Source organism: Littorina saxatilis, linkage group LG15 (genome assembly GCF_037325665.1).
Source record: "Littorina saxatilis isolate snail1 linkage group LG15, US_GU_Lsax_2.0, whole genome shotgun sequence".
Lineage (NCBI taxonomy): Eukaryota > Metazoa > Mollusca > Gastropoda > Littorinimorpha > Littorinidae > Littorina > Littorina saxatilis.
The window spans coordinates 2,301,725-2,323,862 of record NC_090259.1 but is presented as its reverse complement, the minus strand read 5'-3'; the positions used below and the strand labels follow the sequence as shown (position 1 = coordinate 2,323,862).

The 22,138-nt window shown below is 41.1% G+C and overlaps 1 protein-coding gene across 1 annotated transcript in view; it reads right to left on the bottom strand.

Moving 5' to 3' along the window:
• LOC138948193 (prion-like-(Q/N-rich) domain-bearing protein 25) overlaps positions 1-21,723 on the bottom strand; it is a 51,941-nt gene extending 30,218 nt beyond the window's left edge. The window contains exons 1-3 of the mRNA XM_070319696.1: positions 21,318-21,723; positions 15,611-15,703; positions 7,527-7,670 (exon numbers count right to left, since the gene is read on the bottom strand). Coding sequence (XP_070175797.1) covers positions 7,527-7,670; positions 15,611-15,703; positions 21,318-21,369 — 289 coding nt within the window. The 5' untranslated portion in view covers positions 21,370-21,723. The remainder of the gene's footprint in view (positions 1-7,526; positions 7,671-15,610; positions 15,704-21,317) is intronic.
• Between the last annotated feature and the right edge of the window lie 415 nt (positions 21,724-22,138).

Sequence of the window (22,138 nt, the reverse complement as noted above, 5' to 3'; positions counted from 1 at the left end):
GACCATTGAAATACTGAGTCTATTCCCTACAAATATAAAAAAATACACGCCCCTTCGATCAGGAAGGACGAAGCCAGGGTAGCCGATGTAAAGTTCATATAGTAATTCAACGTAGTAGGATATCCTTATTTGGCAAATGCCGAGGGCAACACTCCTCTCGAATACCGTGCATTTCGTGCGTTTAAAAAAATCGTGGACAGCGCTCCAATACCCAGTGTCAAACTGTTGCTGTGATTGTGTGGGTTTGACATGCATTTGATTGGTCGATATTTATAGTCAAAGCGCATGCTCTCTGCACATGGAAATCAAAACTTTGGGTTAGGGTTAGGGTCTTTATCTCACTGTTTAATACAAGTTAGGTTAATAACTGCGTCCCCTTCACTTCGTATACGTTTGGAAAGCAATATCAAGTAGCGATAATTTCAAGCGTGACCGACATTATGTTGTTGTCTGGCCGGAAATGCATTGAGCAATCGCCGTAAGGCGCTGTCGTCATTGCATGAAAGGCTTTCCCTACCCAGAATCCTCGATTCTCGATGACATACATATGATTTTGTTCGGGAGGACGACGATATATGGACAGTTTATTATATACAGGGAAGCAAGCGGTTAAAAACGGGCGTCAATAGAGCCAAACGGTGATGTGAACTAAGTATTCGTTCACTTGTGTTTGTGCTGAATGTCTATCAAAGCACACTTTCTTCTTTATAAATTACAGAATTAATTGTGAATAAGCAACAAAAACGTGTTAAATGTTTGATGGCATCATACAAAACAAAATGCCATAAATTTATTGGGAGAAAATAGTGTGCACCGTACAATAACAGTTTTACACATCAGCAAATAGGAAAAAGTAACAGTTGGTAGTGTGAACAATAAAACGCCTATCAAATTTTCATATAATTGGGAAAGGATAAAACAGCGTTAATGTGTGCCCTTTTATGAGATTTCAGTCAATGTGGATAGTCTGAGAATTCAGTCAATGTGACAAAATGATTTTGTCACGCTTCAATTAAGATGCATGCTAGTTAAAATGTACAAAAACAATATGTAACACCAATTATATAATTGGGAAAGAAATCTTGTTGCAGTTCGCCGACAGCTCGAATCACCCACAATGAAATGTTTGTACGATCGACTGCACTTAAATTAGCGGCTACATTGACATAAGTGAAGTACATAAATGTGCAACAAAATGTGCCCATAGAACAATATTTTTACACATCACCATACATGTCTTGAGCTGTCTTGAGACAGGAAAAAAACAACCAGCGTTAAATGGAACAAAATGTTTACATTTTGGCAAACATGTCAATAAAAAGTAGTTAAAATGTGAAGTTGGTTCTGCGAACAACAAAATGTTTACATATGCATTGTGCACAGAGAAGCAAAATGTTTACAGATCACCATGCATATGTATAGAGAAAAACACTCTCACACAACGCTAAATGTGCAAATGAACTGTGTGCACATCGTCATGCTTACAATTGGGAGCTGGAGAAAAAGACAGCACTAATGATCGCAATGAAGAACACTATCATAGTTGCACATCAGTACACCCGTACTTGCAAAAAGTACAGCAAAAGTACAGTTTGTTCACACACACACACACACACACACACACACACACACACACACACACACACACACACACACACACACACACACACACACACACACACACAGTAGCAAACTCAAAGGGATTGAGAAAATGCAATCATGTGCAAAATGAACAAAATATCAATGTATATGTAAGAACTAAAACCACACACAACACACTGAACTAAAGTTGCAAAGGTGTGTACAAAGAGAATAAAAACAAATATTTACACATCACCAACTTAGGTTTGAAATGATCTGAATGCAAACATAGTTGCACATCCAGTCACTCTGTGAGGCAAGTACCCTGACTTTGACAACAAAAGCTATCTTTCCAGACCATCATCAACCAATTTTCAGATGCAGAACACATGTAATGAGCGCTTTTGCTGCTAGCCCTGCTTACCTCTCCTGGCGCGAGCGCTAGAGGACACGGGGGAAAAATCGCTTCTTTGCGATGTGTAAATCGGTACTTTTCTATTTTATTCTGTACCGGCACGGTTGGTCTAGTGGTAAGGCGTCCGCCCCGTGCTCGGGAGGTCGTGGGTTCGAACCCCGGCCGGGTCATACCTAAGACTTTAAAATTGGCAATCTAGTAGCTGCTGCGCCTGTCTGGCATTATGGGGTTAGTGCTAGGACTGGTTGGTCCGGTGTCAGAATAATGTGACTGGGTGAGACATGAAGCCTGTGCTGCGACTTCTGTCTTGTGTGTGGCGTACGTTAAATGTCAAAGCAGCACCGCCCTGATTTGGCCCTTCGTGGTCGGCTGGGCGTTAAGCAAACACACAAACCAAAATTTTATTCTGTAGCTTAGGTAACTGCGCATAGTCTTCATTGTTTTTGTTAAATGTGTGGTGTCGAGGTATGTCCGAATCATATGCTACCCATCTTTTACACATGGCGCAGTTACCTAAGCTGCAGAAATTAAATAGAAAAGTACCAATTTACACATCGCAAAGAATCAATTTTCAACCCGTGTCCTCTAGCGCTCGCGCCAGGTAGGTAAGACGCTTCTCTCCCTTGGGCCCAGGCAGGTGACCAATGCTAGCAGCAAAACCGCTCATTGTAAAAAGCACATCAATAGTTTGTTCACACACTGTAGCAGCTAAATTGGGTGTGGGTTGTGGATCATTGTGTTACACATCAGCAAATAGGAATGAAAAAGTAACCCATACAGTGGGTTCTGTCATTAAATGGTGCCCTTTTATGAGATTTCAGTCAATGTGGACAGTCTGAGAATTCAGTCAATGTGACAAAATGATTTTGTCACGCTTCAATTAAGAAGCATGCTAGTTAAAATGTGTAAAAACAATATGTAACACCAATTATAGAATTGGGAAAGAAATCTTGTCGCAGTTCGCGTCACCCACAATGAAGAGTGGACAAAGTTGTCGATACCTGATCACTAACTGCAGCGGAACAGAGTGGACGTCCCCCGATCTGTCGCCTTGTCTGCGGAAGCGAATGACGTCTTCCTATGTGAAGAAAATGAGAAAAAAGAATATATAGATTGTAGACAGGTGTATGGGTAAAATTGAACTTGAGCTTGTTAAATTCATAGCTCATAATTCAGGGGCATTTAAGTCTCCAAATTTGCAGAACGTGCACTTGCAATCACCCAAATAAATTAAAAATGCTGAAATTTGTAGAATCTGCATTTGCTATCAATTCATTGGGATTTACCTGTCAAGTGTGGACAAAGCTGTTGATGTCTGGTCGATGCCTGAAAACCAACAGCAGCGGAAGAGAGTGGACATCCCCCTATCTGTCGCTTTGTCTGCGGAAGAGAATGACGTCTTCCTATGTGAAGAAAATGAGGAAAAAGAAAATGAGGAAAAAGAATATATAGATTGTACACAGGTGTTTGGATAAATTTTAACTTTAGCGTGTTAAATTCATAGCTCATAATCTCATAATTCAGTGGCATTTAAGTCTGTAAATTTGTAGAACGTGCACTTGCAATCACCCAAATAAATTAAAAATGCTGACATTTTTAGAACCTGCATTTGCTATGACCCAAATTACTGAAAAATACTGAAGTTTGGAGCACAATCATCTGTCAATTAATTGGGATTTACCTGTCAAGGGTGGACAAAGTTGTCGATGCCTGATCACTAACTGCAGCGGAAGAGAGTGGACATCCCCCTATCTGTCGCCTTGTCTGCGGAAGAGAATGACGTCTTCCTATGTGAAGAAAATGGGTAAAAAGAAAATGAGGAAAAAGAATAGATAGATTGTACACAGGTGTATGTGTAAATTTGAACTTTAGCGTGTTAAATTCATAGTGGACATCCTCCGATCTGTTGCCTTGTCTGCGGAAGCGAATGACGTCTTCCTATGTGAAGAAAATGAGGAAAAAGAATATATAGGTCCAATTCATTCTTCTTACTCGGCGTGACGTTATCAAATGGATCGGCTAGCTTTAGCCCTAAGGGGCACAACTCCGCTCATACTCTCTTCGCGCCGCCATATTGGATGCCGTCTTTGTTAGTTTTCTTCATTGCACTCTTGTTCTTTTTGCGTATTTCACTGTGTATGCAGACAAAATGAAGAAAACTGTGCATGCATGAGTCCAAAGGGGATCTCAGCACAACATAACAAGTCGCGTAAGGCGAAAATACAATATTTAGTCAAGTAGCTGTCGAACTCACAGAATGAAACTGAACGCAGCAAGACCGTATACTCGTAGCATCGTCACTCCACCGCCCGTGGCAAAGGCAGTGCCCGTGGAATTGACAAGAAGAGCGGGGTATTCGTTGCGCTAAGAAGGATAGCACGCTTTTCTGTACCTCTCTTCGTTTTAACTTTCTGAGCGTGTTTTTAATCCAAACATATCATATCTATATATTTTTGGAATCAGGAACCGACAAGGAATACGATGAAAGTGTTTTTAAATTGATTTCGAAAAAAAAAATTTGATAATAATTTTTATATATTTAATTTTCAGAGCTTGTTTTTAATCCAAATATAACATATTGATATGTTTTTGGAATCAGCAAATGATGGAGAATAAGATAAACGTAAATTTGGATCGTTTTATAAATTTTTAATTTTTTTTACAATTTTCAGATTTTTAATGACCAAAGTCATTAATTAATTTTTAAGCCACCAAGCTGAAATGCAATACCGAACCCCGGGCTTCGTCGAAGAGTACTTGACCAAAATTTCAACCAATTTGGTTGAAAAATGAGGGCGTGACAGTGCCGCCTCAACTTTCACGAAAAGCCGGATATGACGTCATCAAAGACATTTATCAAAAAAATGAAAAAAACGTTCGGGGATTTCATACCCAGGAACTCTCATGTCAAATTTCATAAAGATCGGTCCAGTAGTTTAGTCTGAATCGCTCTACACACACACACACACAGACACACACACAGACACACACACGCACACACGCACATACACCACGACCCTCGTTTCGATTCCCCCTCGATGTTAAAATATTTAGTCAAAACTTGACTAAATATAAAAAGTAAAGCAAGAATACATTATTATATTCATTTATTTATTCTTTATCTCAAATTACCATGCAGACAGTGCACCAACATTCACAAGATAAAGCTCTCAAGACAGGCAAATGAGGTACAATGCAGCTCAGGTAACTACTGCAAAGTATAATTTTCAAAGCATCCTATCACAGTGTTCACTCTAAAGGCACAACCGATGGACAATTGTTGATTAGCGCACTGCACACAGCAAAAAATAACCAGTTATAATCGTCTTCTCCGCTCAGTAACTTCCTTCCAGTTGTCACCCTGATGGTAAACAACTTTAGGGATCCTAAAGTGTGCCTGCTGACTGCAGTTTTTGGCCACACAACGTGTCATTTTCACTTTTGTCGAGTCGCCACCCAACGCTCAAGCACTGTCAGAGATCGTGCAAGGCATCCAACATGGCGGCGGATGACCAATTCCAGAGAGTTACGACCCGTGATTCTCATACCGCGCGCGCCGAGTAGAAATGCTGTTGTTAACTTGAGTTTCTGCAATGGGCCTATAGATTGTACACAGGTGTATGGGTAAAATTGAACTTGAGCGTGTTAAATTCATAGCTCATAATTCAGAGGCTTTTAAGTCTCCAAATTTGTTGAACGTGCACTTGCAATCACCCAAATAAATTAAAAATGCTGAAATTCGTAGAACCTGCATTTGCTATCAACTCATTGGGATTTACCTGTCAAGTGTGGACAAAGTTGTCGATGCCAGGTCGATGCCTGAACACTAACAGCAGCGGAAGAGAGTGGACATCTCCCTATCTGTCGCCTTGTCTGCGGAAGAGAATGACGTGTTCCTATGTGAAGAAAATGAGGAAAAAGAATATATAGATTGTACACAGGTGTATGGGTAAATTTGAACTTTAGCGTGTTAAATTCATAGTGGACATCCCCCGATCTGTCGCCTTGTCTGCGGAAGCGAATGACGTCTTCCTATGTGAAGAAAATGAGGAAAAAGAAAAGGAGGAAAAAGAATATATAGATTGTACACAGGTATATGGGTAAATTTGAACTTTAGCGTGTTAAATTCATAGTGGACATCCTCCGATCTGTCGCCTTGTCTGCAGAAGCGAATGACGTCTTCCTATGTGAAGAAAATGAGGAAAAAGAATATATAGATTGTACACGGGTGTATGGGTAAAATTGAATTTGAGCGTGTTAAATTCATGGTTTCGGAACATTAAGAAGGAGACTGACTTACCTGTCGCGCTTGTCGATGCCTGAACAAATACATTTGCCGAGTCGATCTTGTCGATGCGTTTCGGTGCGGGCGGAAGTGATGTCCCGATAAGCTTATTCGGTCTGAGCCAATGGGAGACCTGGTTCGTTTAACAGCCAATGGGGAGGCCTTCCGGTCGCGTCGTCTGTTATAAAATGTCGCACCAGAATGCCAGAAAAAGCCATTTGGCTTCGGAATCGGCTAATCTAACCGGGCGCATCGTGTGCGCCGCAAAATGTTTCTAGATACCCCAGAGATCGGTGCCCAAATCGGCCGGGTTTGGGAGGAGATAGCGATGCAAGGCCCCAAAACGGTCGCGTATTATAATATAGATTTGCTCTACTTAGGCTAAAGGCAAACGTAACAGAGTGCACATCCCAAGCACAAAATGAAACGCCTTCCTTTGGAGGATGAGGTTTCCCTCTATGTATGTGTGTACGGTGTGCGTGTCTGCCAGTTTAAAGCATTTTTCATAAAACTACCGGACGGATTTTACCTCAAAATTCAGTAGGGCTTGTAGGATCACCCAATATCCCTACTGACTTCATCTAGCACAGCATAAACGTGTCATGTGCCAGTGATCAGAAACATGCCATTTTCATTCCGTTTTATATCTTGTGTCTTGAAATTAGTCATGAACTCCTCTCAGCAAACACACGTGACGGGTACTTACTGCACGTCTGTGTGTGTGTGTGTGTGTGTGTGTGTGTGTGTGTGTGTGTGTGTGTGTGTGTGTGTGTGTGTGTGTGTGTGTGTGTGTTTGTGTGTGTGTGTGTGTTTGTGAATGTGTTCTTTTAATTCCCCAACACCTTTTGGGACGCTGATAATGCAAATAATTATCATGAAACCATTTTCAAACTTACGGTCGAGCTGGTCGTATTCGTAATAGCCAGGGTAGTATTTTACCTCTTAGATAAAGTAAGGCTTAGATGGTCCTCCTGGGGCCTCTTCTGACCACAACACGTGACACGTGCCCCTGATCAGAAACACGCCATTTTATTGCGTGGTATGTCTTGTGTCTTGAGGTTAGTTATGAACCTCTCAGCAAACACACGTGACGGGAACTTGTTTGCGATACCGAAAATACCTTTTTAACATGATACAGTTCTACAGCATATGACCCCAAGGCGCCCCAGACGTTTACCCGTGCCTCATTTGAGAAGGCCCTCCCTCCCATGTAGGTCCAGCTCTGCCGGTTGTTTGTTTTCTTACCACACACGGTCTCCAAGGTGTTGGCTGTGTAGTCATTGTCGCATGTACACTTGTTCAGGTTGTCTCCTGATGTCGGACATTCGGCATGGAGAATACAGTTATGTGGGGAAGATCCCGAAACGCACGTCTGTGCAACCTTTATCTCTGCAAGAAACAAACAAGTCGCAGAAATCGATATCAAAACATTTAATTCATTTAGTCAATTTGACCAAACATCAAAACTGAACAATACAAGTCTTTACTGAGAATGGTTCCTTGCTGACCGACATTTTGTTTTTACCGATGTTAGTTTTTTGTTTTGTTTGTTAGTTATCAATTTTGTTTTTAGTTTTATATCGGGGGGGGGGGGGTAACTTTATGTCTCGAGAACCCAAGGGAACATTTAGAGCATCGATCTTAATCTTTGTTTTGTTCTCAGTCAACTCTGTACAATCTACAGACAGGTATGGCGCCGTCTCGGTATTATGTACACAGGGGACCTTTCTTGTATAAAAAGGTTAGTTTGATGGGTTTATTTTAAGCTTATTATCAATTCAAACATTTGTTTTAGAGGGGAGGGGGGTGGGGGTATATTCAGAAAATACTACAGAATCTAGTTGAACCATTTTTGCGTCTGTTATAGCAATTTCAAGTTCAAGGAAAAGTTAATGTGACAATTGTTAAGATTCATCACATAGTCCGGACTGAGTCAAACAATGAAATTGCCAAAGATCCGCCTCAATGTTTCTCAACCCGGAAATAACGTCAAAAAAGACTACAAAACATTGGGATACCATCTTGAAAAAGTCGCATGTAAGGTTATATGAACAGCTGCTCATAGTTGTTTGAGAATCTCTCTCTCTCTCTCTCTCTCTCTCTCTCTCTCTCTCTCTCTCTCTCTCTCTCTCTCTCTCTCTCTCTCTCTCTCTCTCTCTCTCTCTCTCTATCATCACGGGGGATAACCTGTCAAAGGCCGAACGGAAGCCGAAGGCCGCTCCTGACACGTGTGAAGGCAAGTTTTGTCTGTTTTCTAGGTATTGTTTGATTTATGTCGGTATTTAAGGTAAGCTACTGATTCAGCGATGACTAAATTTGTTTCTTGATGCATAAAAAGTCAGGGAGCGATTGATATTTGCCCGTAAATAGCCTTCAAAGCTGAAAATGTCGGCGATCGAGCACCGGAGATGGCTGTTCGATGGGTTTCGCAAGAAGAAATGTGCTTTATTTCACCAAATCAGCTCGTATTTGGTATGGGTACGGGATTCTAGAGGACGAAGGAGTCATACGAGGTGCAAAGAAGTGCTATTTGGGAGTAGAATAAATCTTCCGAGCCAGTAGACAAGAGAAGGTCATATTTGAAAGATGCGCGTAGGCCGATAGTCTTTCCGACATGCGAATGATACAGCAGATTTATCATTCGTTTTGATCAGAAACATAGTCTCTAGTTTTTATGAATGAGTTTTTTAATTAAAACAATCACGAGAACTCTCTCGCTTACTCTTAAATCTTTATCCTTGTAAAATAAAGTTATCTCTCTCTCATAGTTTCTTTTTGGCCTGTTGGCAAGTCTTCTCTCACTCGTTGAAATAATAGAAAATTGTTGATAACACATTATTATTATTATTATTATTATTATGGTGAGATTATATAGCGCGAACCACAAGTGCTCTCCGCGCTTTACATATTAATTTCTGCCGTGTGAAATGGAATTTTTTTTACAGACAGACAGACAAACAAACATGTTTTACACACAATATATAACGCATTCACATCGACCAGCAAACCTCAAGCCTGTTAGGCGAATGTTCACCTTTCGCGGCCTTTATTCCAAGTCACACGGGTATTTGATGGACATTTTTATCTATGCCTATACAATTTTGTCAGGAAAGACCCTTTTGTCAATCGTGGGATCTTTAACGTGCACACCCCAATATAGTGTACACGAAGGGACCTCGGTTTTTCGTCTCATCCGAAAGACTAGCACTTGAACCCACCATCTAGGTTAGGAAAGGGGGGAGAAAATAGCGGCCTGACCCAGGGTCGAACACGCAACCTCTCGATTCCGAGCGCAAGTGCGTTACCATTCGGCCACCCACACATGGTACCCGGGGGGAGGGGGGGGGGGTAAGTTAGCGCAAGGGCAGCTGATGGCGGTGCCATTTGATGTCTGATTCGATCGCGGGGATGCATCGGCCGTAGTTTTTTGTTTGTTTTGTTTTTTTGTGGGGGTGGGGGGGGGGATGTTGCAGCAGATGTTGCCTGGAAGCGTCGTTTTGCACTCTGTGTCTCTGCCCGGGTTTGGGGAGGGGGTGAGGGGGGGGTGGCTATTAGCGGTTGCCCCTCCATGTCTACTCACCGGGGAGGGGGAGGGGTGTGCCACGGCAAGGAATTGTACGCCTTGAAAGAAAGGGTGAGGGGGCAGCCGCGGACTCTGCCGCTGGTAACTTTGCCGGCCAGCCGACTAAAGAGGAAACTCTCCAAAGTGATGTATGGCAGCATAGTAGCACCAAAAGTAAAATTACTCATTTCATTGCATGATGTCTTATACAAGCACATGTTAAGACAAGCAATTGTAATATACCTGTGAGTCTTAGTAATATCCACATATTATACATTTACTAAAATCTCCAGAAGTTACAAATATCTGTGATAATATAAATGTATGTGCATTTCCTGTAGCCGTTTCTCTTTGTTTTTTAGATCACGCAGAAAAATGGTTTTTACAAGGAGCAAGATCCGAGAAAACCACCGGCAAATACACCCTGGTGCATTCTCTGTAGTCAGGCAAACCTGACGCCCACAACAAGTGGACCTACATGTTTGAAAAAACAACAACACTTGTGTGGGTTGAATTAGATACTTTCTGCTGCAGTTATAGAAGTAAATATTCCTTTTGGAATTCCAATCCCTTTAATAATTTGAAATAATAAGGTCCCCACAGAGCCCCCCACCATCCACCCCCCCCCCCCCCCCCCCACCGGAAATAATGTCATCAAAGACATTAAAAGAAGAAGAAGAAAAAACAAACACGATTTGGCAATATCGCCAGGAAGAACTTTTATCCAAAGTCTCTGTTCAATAGTTTTCTTGGAATCACTCTACACACTGGCCAAAACATACCAATACCAACACCCTTGTCTCGATTCCTGGTCTAACTGTCAAAAAAACACATTCAGTCAAAACAGTTTATGAAACAACACATTTCAGTACTATTGGAAATTTGCTGCTGATCACTACTGGCAAATGGCTACTCTGCACTGGGGCATTTTTTGCAGTGACGCGTAAGGCAGGCTTTCCATTTATATACTTTGGAACAGCCCCCACAGACATATCGCCTGCCCTCGTGGCTTCTCCTCCTGTGGTCGGCCAGACTGCTTCTACTAGCAAAGGCCATAGTACACAACTTGCACCCATATGGTTTCTGGCCACCACATGAATGGGAGTGCTGTGTTAACATTTTGTGTATTACAAACTTCTTTGCACATTTGTGGCACTCAAAAGGTCTTTCATCTGAGTGTTTGTTCGTGTGGTGTATTTCGAGCAACTTTGGTCGTTTGAACGTTTTAAGGCACCCTGGTTCTGTACACACCACGGGTTCACCTTGGTAGTGCACTTCCCTTATATGTCTCTTCAGATTATTGCCATAGGCGAACGATTTGCCACAATGGTGGCATATGGCCGGAGCAGCGGATCCGGATGGACCTGGCACAGGTGCATCTACTTCTTCCTCCATGCACCTCCTCTGACACAAGAACCATTTCTTTGTCTTCAGACTGCATCTGTACAAACACAAGGGCGGATCTGGGGGGGGGGGGGGGTTACACGGGTTACGTAACCCCCCCCCCCCCACACCCCCCCCACCCCCCACCCCCCCAAAAAAGTTCAAACATACAGAGGTTTCAGAGGTAATCTATTAGCTCAGGATGCACCAGATAGCTCTATTTTGCTTCTTTGGATAAAAAAATTTCCGGGGGGGCATGCCCCCGGACCCCCCTAAAGGTTTAGGCGCCTTCGGCGCCGTCAACTTGTATCTTCGCACTCATTTGTAACCCCCCTCTCCAAAGTGAATTGATCCGCCCTTGAAACAGATGCTCCAAACCCATTAGAATGAGTGTGTGTGGGTGGGTATGTATGGGTGTGTATGTGCGTGTGTGCGTGCGTGCGTGCGTGCGTGTGTGTGTGTGGGTGTATACGAGAGACAGCTATTTGGCTTAGTGTGTGTGCAGTTATCTAAGGGCAGCAACAGGGTACATGTGCTTCTAAGTTGATCACTATTTACATTGACAATGATGCACAGAACCATTTTGCTGCACTGTACAGATGTACGCTTTTCTGAAATTTTGTTCACACGTGCCGCGTCTGCTATCCAGTTCGCGGTAGGATTAGAATATACCAAACCGATGTCAAATACGAGCTGATTTGGTGAAATAAAGCACATTTCTACTTGCGAAACCCATCGAACAGCCATTAGGCTAAGCGAGAGAGTTCTCGTGATTGTTTTAATTAAAAAACACATTCATAAAAACTAGAGACTAGGTTTCTGATCAAAACGAATGATTAATTTGCTGTATCATTCGCTTGTCGGAAAGACTATCGGCCTACGCGCATCTCTCAAATATGACCTTCTCTTGTCTACTGGCTCGGAAGATTTATTCTACTCCCAAATAGCACTTCTTTGCACCTCTTATGACTCCTTCGTCCTCTAGAATCCCGTACCCATACCAAATACGAGCTGATTTGGTGAAATAAAGCACATTTCTACTTGCAAAACCCATCGAACAGCCATTTCCGGTGCTCGATCGCCGACATTTTCAGCTTTGAAGGCTATTTACGGGCAAATATCAACCGCTCCCTGATTTTGTATGCATCCAGAAACAAATTTAGTCATCGCTGAATCGGTAGCTTACCTTAAATCCCGACATAAATCAAACAATACCTAGAAAACAGACAAAACTTGCCTTCACACGTGTCAGGAGCGGCCTTCGGCTTCCGTTCGGCCTTTGACAGGTTATCCCCCGTGATCACGCATACATAGATTTTTGTAAGGCTTACGATAGCATTAAACGCCCCGTGCTCTGGTCAGTGCTTTTTCGATTAGGCATACAAGGCAATATATTTAAGGTGTAACAGAGCATGAAGGAAAATATGAAAGCATGCGTGCGGTGCGAAAACGAATAGGCCCTACACTGATTTCTTTGAATGTATGCAAGGCCTTAAACAAGGGTGTGTAGCCTCACCGACAATTTTCTCGTTTCTGATCAACGAACTGGCACAGGATGTCATACAACGAGGCAGACATGGGATACGTTTATCTCCGTCTGAGTTAGAACTGTTTGTAATGCTTTTTGCTGACGACCTTGCGCTGTTATCCAGCACTGTAGTAGGCCTACAAAACCAGCTTAATGTCCTGCGCTGCTCTGCAGATAAACTGTGTCTGAACGTGAACTTGACCAAGACTAAGGTCATGTTGGTTTTTTTTAGAAAAGGCGGGCACATTGCACAGAAAGAGAAGTGGTTCTTCGGAATGGATCGTCTTGAGATTGTGAACTCGTTTAAATATCTCGGTGTAACCCTTTCCACCCAACTGAGCTGGAACATTGCAGTAGAAACAATGACAACCATGGCGAAAAAGGGAGTGATCGAAATCGTTAGATTACTGAACAGACTACCGGCACGGTTGGCCTAGTGGTAAGGCGTCCGCCCCGTGATCGGGAGGTCGTGGGTTCAAACCCCGGCCGGGTCATACCTAAGACTTTAAAATTGGCAATCTAGTGGCTGCTCCGCCTGGCGTCTGGCATTATGGGGTTAGTGCTAGGACTGGTTGGTCCGGTGTCAGAATAATGTGACTGGGTGAGACATGAAGCCTGTGCTGCGACTTCTGCCTTGTGTGTGGCACACGTTATATCTCAAAGCAGCACCGCCCTGATATGGCCCTTCGTGGTCGGCTGGGCGTTAAGCAAACAAACAAACAAACTGAACAGACTTGGCTGCCATTCGGCAAAGGTGTTTTTCAAACTGTTTGATGCACGGATCGCCCCTATGCTCTTGTATGGTTCAGAGCTATGGGGATATGAAAAGTATGACTCTGTGGAAAGGGTCCACCTGTTTGCGTGTAAAAAGTTTCTGAAAGTGACAATTCGAACTCCTAACAACATTGTGTATGGTGAATTGGGAAGACATCCGCTGTATATTAACTTTGCAGTCAGATGTGTGAAATACTGGTTTACACTGCTGAAGCAACCTGATTCAAGATATTCCAAGATTGCATATAAAGCTTTATGTCTCAACATGTATTTCTCTCTCTCTCGACTGTATACAGAGATAAGAACAGCCTCGCTTTCACCTAGATCCTGCCTAAAAACAATGTTCAGACCTCATGTTCGGACTCAGCGTAATGATTCCGAAAGGACTACTTTTTAGCGGTCAAGTTCAGTCGTCCGCATACTCGAAAGTGAAAAAAAGATGAAACGTTTTGCTACAGTGTCGGAGGATGAACTGTCGAAAAAGAATCTAGTGCCAACCACTACACAGAAGACCATCTGACTTGTCCAGAAGAAGTTCTGAAACACGTCACGTTCCAAATCAAAAGACGACATTCTATTCTCTTACGTCACTATTCTTGGTTTACGGTACCATTCGGCGGCTTTGCTACCAGTATGCCATAGTCTTGGTTGGCCGAGAACTTGAGGTGGAATGCGAGTGATTAGGTTTGTTGATTTTGCTCGGAGAAGTGGTCCGTGTTCAAGCAAGTTTCTTTCTTCTTTGAAAACAAAAACCCTAAGACCAGTGAATGTCGAGATATATATATGTTAATTGGATCTGTGATCCAAACATGCCTTTTGGTCAATCTCGATGGCAGTTTATTCCACTCGCCCTACGGGCTCGTGGAATAAACTTCCATCTCGATTGACCAAAAGCCATGTTTGGATCACAGATCCAATTAACGTATAAATGTAATTTGGCATCGAAGGGCCACACAAATTGGGTCTCACATGTGCAGAGTCTTTTATGTTGTAATGGTTTTGCTGCTGTGTGGATGTTCGGAATGGTTGGGAATGAGAAGTGTTTCTTACAAGAGTTTAAAAAACGTTTGCAAGATTGTTTTTGTCAAGAATGGTTCTCCACTTTAGAATGTAGTGAACGTTTCGACATTTATAATTGTTACAAAACATGCTTGGAAAAAGATAAATACATTGAATTAATCGAAGATATTAAGTACAGAGTTGCTCTTACTCGTTTCCGCGCAGGAGTATCCGAAATCAACGCTCACAAGTTTCGGTACGCACAAACCAAACGACAAGAAACTGTCCTCTCTGTACAGCTGATAAAGAAGATGAACACCATGTTGTATTTTTATGTCCTTTTTATCAAGACCTTCGAGCAAAGTATTTGAAAATCTCGAACTCTAAGACGCTGCAACAACAACTTGTGTATTTCTGTGGCAGTAATGAGGATAATGTGATGAACAGCTTCAGCAGATTTGTGTTCTTCATGTTACAGAAGAGACGAACCCTTATAAATCAGGTTCAGTGACATGTCATCAGGGTCTTAATGTATTTGTTGAATTTTATGCGTGACTATAATTTATAACTGTGCAGATACTATTGCTGTTATTTTAACCACTATTGTAAGGGGCTGTGGCCTTAGACAATCAAAGATTTTTTCTTGTTCTTGTTCTCTCTCTCGCACCACTATCCTCGTCTCGATTCCCAATCTATATGATAACATTTAGTCTAATAACAAGCTAAGTCGTGGACATGCCATTTATCTTCCAAACTCAATGTGTTTTGAACTGACTGATGTACCTGGACGAATTCCTTCACCGATGATCGTCATTTTGTCGCCTCCATCTGTTCATTCGTGTTGGCGTCTGTGTGTTTGCTACTTGCCAATGAGTCTTTCGACTGACAGAGAATAGTTGACTGACATTTAAAAAAAAAGTCATGATCTCGCATGCTCACAGAAAAAAAGGGAGTGTTACAAGTCCTGCCAAAGTTTCTTTCGATTATGACCACTGGTTTAAATGTGCACACGGGTGTGTAGGTTTCAGATGCTTTCACTTAGTCATACTCTTCTCTCGGCAAACTCTCGTGCTGGGTACTTACTGCAGACGTCGTTTTCGCAGTAGTCAGTATCCTTACAAGTCGTGGCTGAGCCATCACAGCTTTCTCCCGCTGCCACCTCTCCTGCCTCGATGCCTGAACAAAGCAGCACATCACACATCAAAGATTACAGTTTTCAAAGATGAAACGAATACGGGACTACTACACACCTCATTAGTTAAGAACAGATAAGATAAGATGAGATAAGACTGGATGAGATAAATCTGCATTCACCACGATCCAGGCTTAAAACAAACAGAACGGCACACACGGCTCGCTTTGTAATCATCAAAAGTATGGAACGTGGAATGAAACGAAGACAAACATGTCAAACTATAACAAAACAAGTCGCGTAAGGCGAAATTACTACATTTAGTCAAGCTGTGCAACTCACAGAATGAAACTGAACGCACTGCATTTTTTCACAATGACCGTAGTCCGCCGCTAGTGCAAAAGGCAGTGAGAGTGACGAGCCTGTTCAGCGCGGTAGCGGTTGCGCTGTGCTGCATAGTACGCTTTACTGTACCTCTCTTCGTTTTAACTTTCTGAGCGTGGTTTTAATCCAAACATATCATATCTATATGTTTTTTGAATCAGGAACCGACACGAAATAAGATAAAATTGCTTTTAAAACGATTTTGGAAATTAAATTTTAATCATAATTTTTATATTTTTAATTTTCAGAGCTTGTTTTTAATCCGAATATAACATATTTATATGTTTTTGGAATCAAAACATGATAACAAATAAAATAAAAGTAATTTTGGATAGTTTTATAAAAAAAAATAATTTTAATTATAATTTTCAGATATTTAATGACCAAAGTCATTAATTAATTGTTAAGCCTCCATGCTGAAATGTAATACCGAAGTCCGGCCTTCATCGAAGATTTCTTGGCCAAAATTTCAATCAATTTGATTGAAAAATGAAGGTGTGACAGTGCCGCCTCAACTTTTACAAAAAGCCGGATATGACGTCATAAAAGACATTTATCGAAAAAATGAAAACAACGTCTGGGGATTTCATACCCAGGAACTCATGTAAAATTTCATAAAGATCGGTCTAGTAGTTTAGTCTGAATTGCTCTACACACACACACGCACGCACACACACACACACACACACACACACACACACACACACACACACACACACACACACACACACACACACACACATACACCACGACCCTCGTCTCGATTCCCCCTCTATGTTAAAACATTTAGTCAAAGATGAACTTGGGGATGTTACATGTGTTACCAACTTCGAGGATACATACGTAAGCAAACTTTAAACGTATGTTTCATTAATTGTTAAAGACCTTGCACACACTGAAAACACAAGTTTACTGTTAATTTGCAGATCCGACTTTGTTGTAAAGACATTCTGTTGTGGGGTTTGTTTGTTTTTGAAAGCTGAGCAATCTATCCATATACTGACTGCTATAGCAAGATGCGCGTGCACATGTTATATGGAGGAAAACTTATTGCGTGTTTTCATCGCGACCGGGTTACTCTGTACCGTCAAACAAAATAGAGGAAGATACATACGTTACTGCTCGCTAGACAACCCCCCCCCCCCCCCTTCGTGAACTGTGTTCAAAGCAAAGCTCCTTTGTTTTTACATTTAATCAAGTTTTGACTAAAATGTTTTAACATAGAGGGGGAATCGAGACGAGGGTCGTGGTGTATGTGTGTGTGTGTGTGTGTAGAGCGATTCAGACTAAACTACTGGACTGATCTTTATGACATTTGTCATGAGAGTTCCTGAGTATGATATCCCCAGACATTGTTTTTAATTTTTTGATAAATGTCTTTGATGACGTCATATCCGGCTTTTCGTGAAAGTTGAGGCGGCACTGTCACGCTCTCATTTTTGAACTAAATTGGTTCAAATTTTGGTCAAGTAATCTTCGACGAAGCTCGGACTTCGGTATTGTATATCAGCTTGGTGGCTTAAAAATTAATTAATGACTTTGGTCATTTAAAATCTGAAAATTGTAAAAAAAAAAAAAATTTTATAAAACGATCCAGATTTACGTTTATCTTATTCTCCATCATTTTCTGATTCCAAACACATATAAATATGTTATATTTGGATTAAAAACAAGCTCTGAAAATTAAAAATATAAACATTATGATCAAAACTAAATTTTCGAAATCAATTTAAAAACACTTTCATCTTATTTCTTGTCGGTTCCTGATTCCAAAAACATATAGATATGATATGTTTGGATTAAAAACACGCTCAGAAAGTTAAAACGAAGAGAGGTACAGAAAAGCGTGCTATCCTTCTCAGCGCAACTACTACCCCGCTCTTGTCAATTTCACTGCCTTTGCCACGAGCGGTGAACTGACGATGCTACGAGTCTTGCTGAAACATTGCATTGCGTTCAGTTTCTGTGAGTTCGACAGCTACTTGACTAAATGTTGTATTTTCGCCTTACGCGACTTGTTTAATATTACAAAACTTGTAAAGTGTTCTCTATTGTTTGCCTTTAAGGGCAAAGATGGCACGAACATTTAGTTTTGTTATTTGTCAAACTTTTCAAGTTTTGTTACAAGATTCATGATAAAAACAAAATCCTCAGAAGAAAAGAGTTTTTGTGTCCTTAAAAGTGATATTTCAATGAATTATGGGTCAAAAGGGATTTTGTTTTGATAAAACATGTTGTTTTGGGGACAGATTCATCTTCCAGAAAAATAAAGATGGAACTTTGCAGTATGTTTTATGTTACTGTTAAACGGTGCCTTGATGCAACAACAGACCAACTTCTTCAAATTTATCAACAGATTTTATTTTCTGGGTTGATAAAAAGGAATTTCATAAAAAGAACAAGTTTTTGTACTTTGACAGAATTTACAAAAATCATTCCTGGGTATAATTATCAAATTCTTTCTCTGTTACTGCACATAGACACCATTTTTGGTGAAAATACAAAAAAGAGCAAGAATATTGGACATTAAGTTTAAAAGATGGATATTTTCCAATGACGACACTGATGCTCAAAAACTAATTCTGAGAAAACGGCGTCAAACGTTTTCAAAATGGTGTCAATGTTAATAAAACATTTTGACAATGATCAATTTATTGCGAGAAAGCGGTAGACAATGACACAATTACATTGCACAATAATAGTCTTTGGTTTTCGAAGTACCTAGAACTGCTGAGAACCCAGACCACGCTTTTGGACCATAATTCCGTGCCATCTCTTATCTTCTGTCCTGGTGTTATGTATTACTGTCTTGCGAGTCAGGAGATCGAGAGGACTGACGAGTTTGGCGGCACACACACACACACGGCGGTTTTTTTGAGGAACTGTGACAGATGGCTTATCTCACTGAGGAACTGTGACAGATGGCTTATCTCACTGAGGAACTGTGACAGATGGCTTATCTCACTGAGGAACTGTGACAGATGGCTTATCTCACTGAGGAACTGTGACAGATGGCTTATCTCACTGAGGAACTGTGACAGATGGCTTATCTCACTAAGGAACTGTGACAGATGGCTTATCTCACTGAGGAACTGTGACAGATGGCTTATCTCACTGAGAAACTGTGACAGATGGCTTATCTCACTGAGGAACTGTGACAGATGGCTTATCTCACTGAGGAACTGTGACAGATGGCTTATCTCACTGAGGAACTGTGACAGATGGCTTATCTCACTGAGGAACTGTGAAAGATGGCTTATCTCACTGAGGAACTGTGACAGATGGCTTATCTCACTAACTACCGCTGTTGGCTGTCTTGTCCAATTCAAAGTGACGGAGATTATTGCAAACCGAAACAATGATCTCGATGGCCAACAAATTCAATCTTAAAATGCTCGTAATGTGTTTGTACGGTATGACGTCCAACATACCTCGAATATTCTGTCCATGGATGCTGTCTTAAAAAACATAGCTTCAAATACGTATGTTATGGTTTTTTTTCCAAAGAAGTGAGTTCAATTTATGTCTGATATCCACAAAACTTTGAAGACCCACAACATTTTTCCTGAGAACTGATCGGAGTGACTCCTTGAATTGAATTAGAAGGTCTTCACTTAGAGGCAATACGAATTATTATTGGAACAGTTCGAGGAACAAGTCACCGAAAATTATATCAAGAATCGGGTTTTACTACACTTTCTGAACGACGCAAACGCCATAAATTAATATTATTTCATAAAATTGTTCATAACAAAGTTCCCCCACATTTAAGTGCTGAACTCCCACCTCTCGTATCTGCGGAAAACCCGTATCACAGGAGACGCCCATTAGAACGCAAGATTCCACCGTACAAAACAGAATTGTATAAATCATCGTTTTTCCCATCAACAACACATCTATGGAATGCCTTGCCTGATGCAATCAAACTTATCGAATCCACAAGCCAATTTAAAAGATATTTAACTGCTAACGATCCAGTTGTGCCACCGTATTTTTATATTGGAGAACGACAGGTCCAAGTGATTCACAGTAAATTAAGGTTAGGCATGACCGATTTAAACCAGCACCTAGTCGATAGGCATTTGAGCAATAATCCAGCGTGTGCCTGTGGCCACGCATCAGAAGACGTAAAACACTTTCTTTTAGATTGCCCTTAATACGATGGAGACCGAACCAGAACAATAAGTATTCTCCCCACTGATCAAATTACGATATCAACACTCTTATTTTGGTGATGCAAGTTTGTCAAAAGAATTAAACGAATCTGTTTTTGATAAAGTCCAGGAATATCTTATTTCAACTGGCCGACTTGGGGCAAAAGGAATTTGAGTGCAATATGCCCCATTCATTATAGATAATCTAAGTCTAAATTTAATTAAGAAGTTATAGTGATTGTTATTGGTATATGCAATTGTGTTGTATACTTATGTACTCTCTCTCTCTCTCTCTCTTTCTCTCTCTCTCTCTCTCTCTCTCTCTTTCTCTCTCTCTCTCTCTCTCTCTCTCTCTCTCTCTCTCTCCCGACTTACTCTCTCTCTCGCTTACTCTGTCTCTCGCCCTCTCCTTTCCTCTCTCTCTTTCCCTTTTATATTCTTTGTCCACTCTATTGTCGTGTCCTGTCTCCATTATGCCTTTGCTTTTTGTCAAATATGTATATATATATGTATGTTTGCACATTTTGTTTGTTTCTCGTTTGTTTTGGTTTGGAAAGTACTTGTCGAAGTCTCGTCGCAAGTTATTGTAATCCATATGTTAAATTCTCCTGTTAGGGTCACCACCATAAGCTTGAGCTTGTTGATGATCCGTAACATGTATCATGTTCGAATACATACGAATTGTTGAATAAACACTGTTTAATTGTCAATATTGTTTTATGTTTGAACTGAAAGTTAACTGGCAACAACTCTTTTGCTCTGGTTTGAGATAATCCAACATTCTTTGAATGTGGCTACCAAGGATTCATTCAAAATGTTTACCCTTTTTAACGATCAGGTCTCATGTCACTCCTATACTACTAATTAATGAGAAATTAGACAAACTAAACTTCGGGAACAAAAGGAAGGTGGGTATTTGTTTTTAAACTCCCTCTTTACCTTTTTTTAGTCTATATATTTAAGTTTTTTAATACAGGTTTGGATTCAACCATTTCACCCTTTGGCTGAAGGTAAGTGACTTTTATATTTGAGCGAAAGTGATCAGAAACATTAATTTGTCTGCTGTTCAAACAAGTCAACAGCATTGTTTTCATCAGAAAGTTCACACAACACGACTTACCTTTGACCAGAAGAAAGATGCAGAGAACAGAACCGAGGATGAGCTTGGCCATTTTGCTGGTTGATAGTTTTCTGTTGTCGAGAAGACCGCTCTGCTTCTTTTCTTCGGCAATCACAGCTAATGGTGACCCGTCGTTATCTGGGGGCTTCTATATATTATGTTTCAATACCTAGCAACCGGGTGTGTTTATGCATACACAAGACCTGGGTGGTGAAAGTCCTTGCGAAACCAATGCACTCTTGAGTAAATAGTGAAGAGTGGAGAGTCAACGATGTCAAAATTTATATTTCTGATTGGTGGATTACGATCGAGTGTTGAAACATTCTAATGGCGGGTACGGCAAGAAGATGGTATTGTGTTTAAGGGTTCTTGGTTGTGGTTCGTTACCTGGAGACAGCACGAGAATTGTTCGTATCTTTTCATCGCCTGCATAACGATTTCACAATATTTTGTCGATATTCTGTTCTGGCGTGCTGCTGTGTGTACCTGTGTGGATGGCGCAGACCCTTTTCTTCGCTGGAATTGCGCAAGTATGCAAATTGCACAAGGTCCTGAGATGAGTGCCTATTTCTTTGGCTTTATTTGTGTAGACGCACTAAGTGTCTCCGTGGGGTAAATGAGGACTAACGTTTTAAAAAGAATCCCACTGCAGCAACTTTACTGTGAATCAATGGAAGAATCTTCTTCACAAAGCACCAGTTAAGACACAAACGTACACACATTACTTTAGTCTATATACAACATTGTTTGCTATAGAGCAAAGAAGACAAACGAACACATTCTCACATACGCAGACACGCGAGCGCACCTACGCACAACTA